This window comes from Vombatus ursinus, unplaced genomic scaffold (assembly GCF_900497805.2).
Source record: "Vombatus ursinus unplaced genomic scaffold, bare-nosed wombat genome assembly UNPS02000749.1, whole genome shotgun sequence".
NCBI lineage: Eukaryota > Metazoa > Chordata > Mammalia > Diprotodontia > Vombatidae > Vombatus > Vombatus ursinus.
This window is the reverse complement of record NW_020940527.1, coordinates 8599424-8610013: the sequence shown is the minus strand read 5'-3', so window position 1 is coordinate 8610013 and position 10590 is coordinate 8599424. Positions and strand designations below refer to the sequence as shown.

General features: G+C 46.8%; 1 protein-coding gene across 5 annotated transcripts in view; it reads left to right on the top strand.

The window, feature by feature from the left end:
• Positions 1–561: 561 nt before the first annotated feature.
• KCNMA1 (potassium calcium-activated channel subfamily M alpha 1) overlaps positions 562–10590 on the top strand; it is a 907067-nt gene continuing 897038 nt past the window's right edge. For all 5 annotated transcript variants that reach the window (XM_027858884.1, XM_027858875.1, XM_027858865.1 and 2 more), the window contains exon 1: positions 562–915. In XM_027858884.1, coding sequence (XP_027714685.1) covers positions 562–915 — 354 coding nt within the window. The remainder of the gene's footprint in view (positions 916–10590) is intronic.

The window sequence follows — 10590 nt, the reverse complement described above, 5'->3', positions numbered from 1 at the left end:
GGGAGGCAGGAGGCGAGGGGGCGAGGCAGCCGGGCAGCCGGAGCGCAGGGGCAGCCGGGGCCCGGAGGGCGGGCGCGCAGCAGCGCAGAGGCCGGCCCGGGGCTGTGAGACCCTCTGGCTCAGCCTCCGAGTAGGAACGCGGGCGGCGGCGGGGCTGCGGCCGCCCTCTCTGGACCAGGGGCGCACGAGGGCCCCCACCCAACGGTGCGCACGAGCTAGCCAGGGGCCGGGGGCCTGACCCGGCGCGCTCCATCCCCCCTCGGGCAGCCGGACAGGAGGGGGAGGCCCCCTCGGCTCCCGAGCCGCAGCTCTAGCCGCTCGCAGGCGGCACCCGGCCGGCCAGCCGCTGCCCGCTTGCTGCCTCCCGCCTGCCGCCTGCTGATTGTCCCCCCCCCCCCCCCCCACCCCCCCCCCCCCCCCCCCCCCCCCCCCCCCCCCCGCGCCCGGCCGCAGCAACAGCAGCAGCAGCAATAGCAATATGGCTGTTGATGGGTGTTTGGGGTGGCGCTGGCGGCGGGAGGAGCTCCCCGGAGCCCCTGCGCCTCCTGCCCATTGCTAGTTATGGCAAATGGTGGCGGCGGCGGCGGCGGCGGCGGCGGCGGCGGAGGCGGCAGCAGTCTTAGAATGAGTAGCAATATCCACGCTAACCATCTCAGCCTAGACGCGTCCTCCTCCTCTTCTTCTTCCTCTTCCTCCTCCTCCTCGTCCTCTTCCTCGGTCCACGAGCCCAAGATGGATGCGCTTATCATCCCGGTGACCATGGAGGTGCCGTGCGACAGCCGCGGCCAGCGCATGTGGTGGGCTTTCCTGGCCTCCTCCATGGTGACTTTTTTCGGGGGCCTTTTCATCATCTTGCTCTGGCGGACGCTCAAGTACCTGTGGACCGTCTGCTGCCACTGCGGGGGCAAGAGCAAGGTAACGCGCCCCCCGGTCCCCTAACCCACCGGCTCCGGCGCGAGCCCCTCGTCCGAATCGCCCTGCCCCTGCCCGCTCTCCCCTGCCCAGGTCTTCTCCCCTTCCCTCCTTCTTCCTCTGCTTTTCCCTCTCCAGCACCTGCTTCCTTTTAGCTCTCGCTTCCCTCCTCTTCTCTTTTCTTCTGCCTCCTCTCGTCCTTTGCTCTTCTCTTTCACCCCTTTGCTTTATGCCCTCTTCTTTAGCTTTTCCTCAGTTCTTTTCCATTCCCCTTTTGCTTTTTCGCCTCGTTTTCTTCCTCCCGTCTTCTCTCCCATCCCTCTTTCTCTCCCTTTCCATCTTCTATTCCTTCCTCCCCTCCTCTATATATCCCTTCTGCCCCCTCTTAGTTGGGGGTTCCTGGGCTTTTGCGGGGTGGAATTTAAAGCGTGGCTATGTTACTGCTTGCCTTCGGTGTGCGCTCTCCAGGACTCAGAAATCCCCTCCACCCGCCAGTGCGGCGGGTTTGGGCTGCCTGTGGGAAGAGGGCTGCTCTCGGTGCACTTGCTTATTGGAGGGTCACTCGCGGCAGCCGCGGGTAGTACCCTTTCTCCTGGGGCTTTTCCCCTGGCAGGCTCGGGGGAGAGCGCTCCTCAATTCGCCACGGTTGGGTAGAGAAAGTCGCCTGCCCGCGAAAGGAAGGGAAGAAGCATGTTTGACGGGCTGTGCTTGTTAAGGGACGGTCTTCGGTAACAGAGGAGGAAAGCCATAAGAGTAGGCTTTGGGAATTGCTTGGAAAAATGAGATCTGAACGGTCTGGCAGAAAGCGAAAATCCACTATCGGGGCGGGAGAGGTCGAGGCTTGAAGGAAGAACATGACCCCAGACAGCTGGGTCCGAGAGCCTGAAGCTGGGGGAGGGGGGTAAGATACCACAGCATTTACTGGGACTGTTTGCTGGTGTCTCTGTTGTCGCAAGGAAAAGGGGAAGACAAGGGGGAGAACCTCCCCAGTTACTGGGGCACACGGTGTCTTACGGGGTTGCGGCGGGGCGGGGGAGGTGAGGGAAGGCAGTGAAATGTCAGATCCTCAGTCTAATTAGTCACCTGTTTCCACTCTCTGCCCCCATCCCGAGGATTCTCCATTAATGGTCTTCAACTAGCTAATTCTTCTGCCTCCCTTTACTCCAGGAGAGGGTCCCTAACCCTTTGCTGCCCCATCTTTCGTTGCCTGGGGTCAAGAACTTGGGAGCCTGGGAAGGTCAGAGTTGGCTGTGAGAGTCCGCCAAGGCGGGCAGCAGCAGTCAGCATGAAGAGCTTTCCCCTTGGCGTTTTTTAGGATGACACCTGCAATAATGTAGGGTTGTTATTCCTAGCACAGGAACACCCGCCGATACGAAGACACACACACACACACACACACACACACACACATACACACACCTTGCGATGTATGGTTGCTAGGCTGCCTACTTGCCTGGCCTGTCTCCATTCTGCGTTCCTTGGCCTCTTCCCCCCCCCCCCCCCCCCCCCCCCCCCCCCCCCCCCGCGGGGGGAGGGTGCCGGGCCCCCCCCCTGCCCGCCCGGGCCCCCATCCGCATCCCTTGCCCCCCCCCCCCCCCCCCCCCCCGGAATGACACCCACTGGTGCTGGAGGAATGGTGACAGTTTTTGAAAGGAAACTGCTAGAGAAAAAGAAAATTGAACAAAAAAGGGTGACTGGGTGGGATGAGGGAGATCCAGACCGTTGTTTGGGTATTCCCCTTATTGGGAGGAAGGAAAAGCCTAAGTCTTAAATCAGAAATCCGAGGATATTGGGGCGGGGGTGTAAGGAGTCCTTAAAAGCATCACAAAGACAGGTCTATGACCCCAATCTCCACAGTTTCTTCAACAAAGTTAATCCAAGAAGCTGCTAAACTTCATAGAGAGCAACAACTTGTGGCAGTTGGAGCTGTTTCTGAATAGGGAATCTTGGGGTTTTCTACAGTGAGCTCGCAGAAAAGGTGTTGAAACACTCTCTCTCTCTCTCTGTCTCTATCTCTGTCTGTCTCTCTCCCCTCCCTCCCTTTTCTCCTTTCTCTCTCTCCCTCTCCCCCTATCTCTGTTTCTGTTTCTCTGTCTCTCTATCTCTCTCTCACATTAATTATACATTGTGTAGGGTGGAGATGCTCAGCTGTGTTTAGTGGCAGTGTGTTTTTGTTTTGGAAAATACTGGTGTACTGGAAATAAGAGGCAAAAAAATCAAGGCCATCATTTCTGTCCGACTCTCCTCTCTCAACTTCCCTTTGGCTGAAGATGTCAGCTGATAAAATCATTATAGAGTTAGCCTGTCATTTTTACAGGTTTCTTCTTTGCAGAAAGGTTAAAACTGAAGAGAAATTCTGGCCCTTGGGTGGTTTAAGGGTCACTTTAGGAATGGAAAGTCCTTGAATATGGGCCTAAAGTCAACACTTATATTTCCAACCTTTGAATTTGAAAAACTGTTACTGCAGCCCCTTCCCCCAAAGGTGCTTATTCATAGAGCCCACTTATTCTTACACCCTTCTCCACCTCCCTAAAGAATCATTAGCTCTGTCAGTCTCTCATCCTTCCAGGAGATTCAGAGATTGCCCTTTAAGGGTGAGGAAAAAAAGTCTCAGAAAATGATGATGATGATGATGATGATGATAACAACTGACATTTAAAGATTTCCCAAAGTACTTTATTTTCATTATCTAATTTGATCCCTATAACAACCCTGTGGGGCAGATGTTGTTATTATACACAATTTTACCAATTAAGAAACTGAGGCTGAGAGACCCTAAGTGACTTGCCCAAGGTCACACAGCTAGTAAGTAAAACCCAGGTATTCTTGACTACAGGTCCAACACTCTATCCCCTATGCTTACTGCATATGTGCTCCTGGGTAGAATGAGTGATTTGGTAAATGACATCTCTTAATACAACCTAAGGCACTTTGGTTATTATCAATCATCTTTTAAATTAATGAAATAGGTTTTGGATTTTTTTGTTACTACTGTTGCTGGTTTTAAAGACATGGTTTCTACATTATTTACACCCTATGGATTGAAAGACACTAATGTAATCTTTGCAAATTAGGTAATGGATAGAAATTTCAGGGAAGACGTGCTTCCCAGAGTGGGATCAGACAGGCAGTCTGTATCAGGTGTTCTACGAATGCATCAGGTGTTTCTTTGCGGGATAGTGAGAATTACCATGTACAAGAGCCCTTAATAGTTGGCTACATTTAATAGCTTACTTAACATAATTTCTTTTCTATTTTGGGAGTTTCTACACAGAATGGTATTGGCTGGGTAGACAAGGGGCCAACTTCAGATAATGGTCATGGGTTACCCTTGCTTCTGTTGGACACTCTTACAAAGTCCTGCCTAGAGCCTCTTTAATACCTCCCTGTGATTTGCTAAATTGAACTTTTGAATCCAGCTCATTTCAGGCCCCCAGGCAGTCTGTGGCAACAAAGTAAGTTTTAAAAGTGTTCCTTGTCTTTTATAGGACTTTTGCTTTCTTTTACTGTGCATACAATATTCTGTGTTCTTCGATTTTTTCACTGTCCAAATATTGGGTAGTTACAACTCATTCTTCTTAGGAAATGCACTTGGTTAAAAGTGAGCTCAAAATAGTAGCTTTAGGTTTGAAAATAAACCTCAGCATTCTCCTTCCCCCTAAGACTTTCTGAGTCCTTTATACCAGGGCTTTTCTTAAACTTTTTCCACTTATGATCTCTTCAGTTCTTCTTAAATTACTGGTCTCATCCCCATATGGGGTGGGTCCCTTTCTTATTTAGCATTAAGCTTTTCAGAAGGGATCTGATTCTGATGCTGCTATTGCTTGCCCTCCATGCATTCTACAGCCAAGCCAAACTGGACGACTCTTTGCTGCCTTGCTCTTTTCTGCTGTTGTCTTTTTTTTTTTTTTTTTGCTACTCCTTACATATAGGATGTTTTCTTTCCTTCCCTTTTTTTCCTGCTGAATTCCTTAAAGCCTAATACAAATGCCACCTCATTCTTCTGGTGCTAATGATCTTCCCCCGGGGAATCCACTTTGCATTTTGGTTTGCAGCTCTCTGATGCCTTGACCCTCTAATGTTGCATATGACAGCTATCGGTGTTTATATCTCACTCTGCTGCTACTATACTGGGAGTTGGGGGAAGAAAATGGGGTCTGTGTTTTATTTAAACTGTGCACCTCTACCAGCCTCTGGTACAATAGATATTTAATAAATGGTTGTTGACCGAGTAGATAAATGAATTGTTCTTTTTGCAAATTCAAAGAGCTCTTTCTAAAAGTGGCTCTTCAAGGGATAAGGTCCAAATTCTGGCAATGTGTAATCAAATTATTTTTTCTGACTGTCTTAGATGGGCAATTTGAATTGTTGATTCATTTCTATATACAGTACTGTTGTTTCTCACCAAATGGCACCTCAAATAATGCTATTTAATAATTGAATCCTAAATAACAGATGCAGAAAATCAGCTTTAACTTTCTGAAGATTAAGAAAAAAAGGTTTCATCTGGTTTTTAAGGAAGTAAAATACCCTGCTAAGAAACATATTTTCTTTCTACGGATTTGGAGTGAATCTTTCAGATTGAAGCTATACTGTGTACCCTATTATTTGGCCACGTGTTATTATTTTTTTTGGAGGGAGTTATAATTTGTAGCCAGAGTAAAAGGAGTTGGCAAAACTCTGGGGAAAGTTAGTATATATATATATATATGTATATATATATATACACACACACACACACACACTAAAGATATATATAGATATATATATCTTATATATATTCCCAGAGGTAAGTTGACAAAGAAAAGATATATATATATATATATATATATATAATTCAAATATATGGGAATTCAAAGCATATATGGAAATATCAGTTATGGGCTACTTTTATCTCTTATGTGGCTGTTTCTATGATTCCCTTCCCTGGCAGTAATCATTTTTACTTGAGGTATGGTTGGGTAAACTGATGCTCAATTTCCACTTGTTGATTCTGTGAATAGAAGATGGGGTTTGTTTAATACCCCTTCTCTTGCTGGGCACAGACATAGAAGAGCTTCCAGTTTTAGCTCTGGGCCTTGCCAAATATTTGGTGTCAATCAAGAATTGTCTGTAATGCATTAGCAAAGTAGCATCTCCATGGCTGTGTCTGGGCCTTCACACTGTTCCTTCATCAGGCCCATGACTAATATAAATATAAGATCACATTACAGCGAACAGCACCAAGGTCTGGACTGACACATTCAATCAGCATGCAACTCTGGAACCACAGAACAGCAGATTCCAGATCCTTCAGGATGCTTATTTTGGGGACAGGTTCTTAATGCTACCCACCTGCCTTTGGACTCTTTTATTTAACCAGATTCCCTTCAGGAGGAACTTAGGAGAAATCCTGGGACCTGGGGAGCGCCAACTGGTTTATTCCTTCTAGAGGTGGGCTCAGCTTCCTCTTCCTTTGTTTTTTCTGTACAGAAATATGCATTTCATATAATGCCATGCCCAAAGAAGATGTTTAATAAATATATGTGGAATTGCATTTTATTTCAACCTCATAAAGTTCGTTTTGGGGGCACAGGGGTACCTGGGTTCAATGAGTGTTAGAGGAAATCATCTCAATTTTTTCCTTTCATTTAGGGGACTCACCAGGTTCTTAGTGTCAGGGAACTGCCTTAGACCCAAGACTGCATAGGGCAGTGACTGATGTTGGAGTCAGAGGACCTGAGTTCCAATCTTAGTTCTGATGCTTACTGCAAGTTACTTAGACAAGATACTTAAGCCTTGGCCCCAGTTTTCACTCATAAATTAATCTATGCTCCTATATGAACCCTGAAGCTGTCACCATTTCCTCCATTCCACCTCCAAGGTTCAGATTGCAATCAAGAAGCAGTCTGGTATAATGCAGTGGGTCTCAGCTTTTTCTGTTCTGTGAAACCTTTTCGGCAAGAAAGCATAGTGAACCCCTAGGATAGTTTAATATCCTACTCATGATATTCTGCAATTATTTACCACTTAAGACATCATTAAAGCATTTTAATTTTTTAAATTAAAAATATGTTTTTATTTTGTTTCTTTTTCTTTCTTTTTTTAAAGCACAAACCCCTTGCACCATCATAACAAACCCTCATGAAATGAAAACCACAGGTATAATGGAAAGAACAATGGACTTAGAGTTAAAAGAACTGACATTGTCACGTGACCTCTCTGAAGTTCAGGCTTCCTCTGTTACATTTCTTCATCTCCCCTACAACCTAGTCAAGTGTTTGATACTTGCTCAATACTTGTTGAGTAGTAATAACTTACATTTATTTATTGCTTTTCAACTACAAAGTACTCTACCTACAGTCTCTCATTCAACCCTTACAACAATGCTGCAACATCGACAGTGTAGGTATCATTATCCCTATTTTATTTGTATTAGAATTGTAATTTCCTTGGCTTAAGGATCTTTCCATTTTACAGATGAGGAAACTGAGGCTCATCAAAGCCAAATGACTTCCTAGCAGTGGTGGGAAACCAAATTTGTTCTGTGAAGTTTGGATTCAGTCAAAGGGCCACACTTGAGGACCTAGAGGGCCACATGTGGCCTTGAGGGCATAGGTTCCCCAACCCTAAGGTCTCACAGTTATTGGCAGAGCCCAAATTAGAACCTAAGGAAAGCTAATTCACTTTTTTTGGGGTCTACATCATGCTACTGAGAGCTCACAGAAGTTCAAGGAAGGCCCCAATAGAGAAAGAGAGATTTGAGGTGAATCTTGGAGACTCAATAGGATTTGGATGGGGAGTAGGAGGAGGAAGGGAATAATAAGGATGAGAGAAGTAAACATAAAAGCATTTTTCAGATACCACCTTTCCCCTTCACATCACTGTCATGAAAGCTGAGGGGGGCCAGCTCTGTTTTCCCCAAGCCCAGAGACATACCAAGAATTCCCAGCAGTAATCCCTTGACTCCCTGTCTAGAATACTTGACTACCAGCTTCCTGAAGGCAAGCACAGCGACTTCTGTGTATTCATAATGCGCAGAATAGGATCCTACACATCGTGGTTCCTTGGTATAAATCATTGACCAACTGCCTCTCTCTCTAGCCTTTAGCAATCCCTTATTAAAGATGTCTTTGAACTGCAGCACATTCAAAACCACATAAGAGGAGTCATCTTTTTTTTTTCTTTACTTCTAGGCAGGTTGGGAAGGCAAATTCCCAGAAGGCTTGGGAATTCTGGAACTCTTGATGAGGTGGTCAGTTGATCAGCATTTATCAAGCACATACTTATGTGCCAGGCACTATGCCAGGTGCTGGGAATGTACAGACAAAGATGAAATAGTCTGTGCTCTCATGTTTACTTTCTACTGGGCCACAGAGAGCAGAAATACAACTCAAGATACATATATACCAAGTAATGCAACAATTTCAAAAGGGAGAGATCATTTATGATTCAGAGGCTAAGGAGATAGCTCATGCAGGAGGTAGGACCAAAGCTGCATTTTGAATAGAGGCAGATTCCGAGAGGTGGAGGTGAGGGGAGGGGAAGAGTTTATTACAGACACGAGAGATGGCCTATACAGAGGAGTGTAGGTCAGAGTGTACATTTTTGTGGTCCTCAGGAGAACCACCATGCATTTCGTGTTTTTCTCTTTTATCAAACTGATGGGTATAAACACATAGAGTCACTAGGTGGATGAGGGCCCTGAGCCCTTGCCATAAGCAGGTTGGCCCTGGATGCCATTGCTCTGGGTTTCTTCTGGCCATTGGCTGGAGGCTGCTTCCAAGGCTTATTCCTCCAGAGAGGCTGTGCCAATCTGAAAATCAACAGCAACCTGCACCTTCCTGTATAACCTCGCAGCTCCAGAACTCTTGGGAGGATGGCATTGGGGTTGATATACCGAGCTGACCTTCAGGGCTCTGCAGAGAATTCTTCTCTGTGGGTAGGTATGGCTGGAGGTAAAGTGAAGTTGCTCCTTCCTGCAGTGACTCTATGAAATTACTGCTACTTTGCACTGGGTAGAAAGCAAATTCCAAGCTTATTCAATCTCTCTCTCTCTCTCTCTGTCTCTCTGTCTCTCTGTCTCTCTGTCTCTCTCTCTCTCTCTCTCTCTCTCTCTCGGTTTGTGGGTGACAGTTGCCTCCATTGGAGGTGGGAGAAGCAATGGACATATCAGTATTTTTGAGACTGGCTCTCTGGTGATATAGCTTGCCTGCCCTATGGATCTCTTGTCCATGGCCTCCTGGCCAATCCTCTTTAAAGGGACCATCCCACATGTTGTGGGGCCTTAGGATCATAGGGTCTTAGATCTAGAGCCAAAAGAGACTAGTATAGCTAGTACATCTAGTACAGCTGCCTCATTTGACAGATGTAGAAAATTCAGGCCAGGCAAGTGAAATGTGTTACCTGTGGTCACACAGGTAGTAATGATCATAGAGGTGAAATATGAAGCCAAGTCTTTTGACCCCAGAATCACCACTCATTGCGCTTTTAAATATCTTGATGTTTTAGGAACCTATGTAGTACAATGGGTATATTGAAAGAGAATTTTGCCTGGCACACTTGGTGGTAGAAAAGCCTTGGCCCTCTAGTAGCAAGGCCCAGGAAGGGTTTTAACTGGGAAGAAAGGGTCCTTAAAGCCAAAGACTTGGCAAACCCTTGAGAAATCATTTCATCCCATCTCCTCTGTGCCTTCAGCTAGGTTCTTTACAGGCAGAGTTGATTCTCCTAAGTCTAAACACGGGAATGCAGAGTGCTTCAGCTGAAAAATGGAGAGAGGAGGAAAAGGGAGGAAGGCTCATTAAGGACGGCACCGGATAGGCCCTTGAACCCTGCCTTACCTGATTACTGCTCCTGGATTAATTAGGATTTTGGTAGGGGTTGGCCGCTGAGGCTGGTACCTTAGAATCGGGCAAGTAGAGACAGGTAGAAAGAGCTGAATTGTTACTTCTTCCTGGGGTTGGGTAGTGCCAGGGAGAAGCCTTCGGGATATGTGAGGGGTGTCTGTCTGCACGTTGTTCATTGAAGTATGGTTTCCCTTCCTAGCGCCATTCGGTCAGGCTACACAGGGTGAGACTTTCATATGCCCGGCATGGGCAACCCAGCCAAACCACTCTTTTGCAAAATTAAAGGCTAATGGTATAGCTAAGGCCGAGCCGTGGTAATGCTACAGGAAGCCAACTTCTGACAACTCCCTCTGGCATGCTTGGAGCTAGCAGGCCTGGAACATTCCAGCCTGATTTTTCTAGAGGGGTCTGGGTGGACTTCCCCCCAAGTGAGGATGAAGTTTTGGATGCTGTGGCTCCTGACCAAAGGCACATTCAGGAATCCCCTGTCTGCCACGTCTCTACTCCATTCTTTAAGCTGTTCTGTACTAGCTCCCTTTCAATGTGGAATTCCTCCCGGAGATTAGCCTGAATACTGCATGTGAAATTTAGGTGCATTTCCTCTTGCTTGTGTCTCAACAGGGAATGACATAACTGGTTTAAACTTGGAATGAAACTCAGTAGGACATTTCTTAATGCAAATTAATGTGCCATGATGCACTAGAAATAGTTAATTCTCAATGTCAGAGGGGTACATGTGTGTGTAAGTGTGTGTGTGTAAGTGTGTGTGTGTGTAAGTGTGTTTGTGTGTATGTGTATGTGAGGGGGAGAGAGAGAGAGAGAGAGAGAGAGAGAGAGAGAGAGAGAGAGAGAG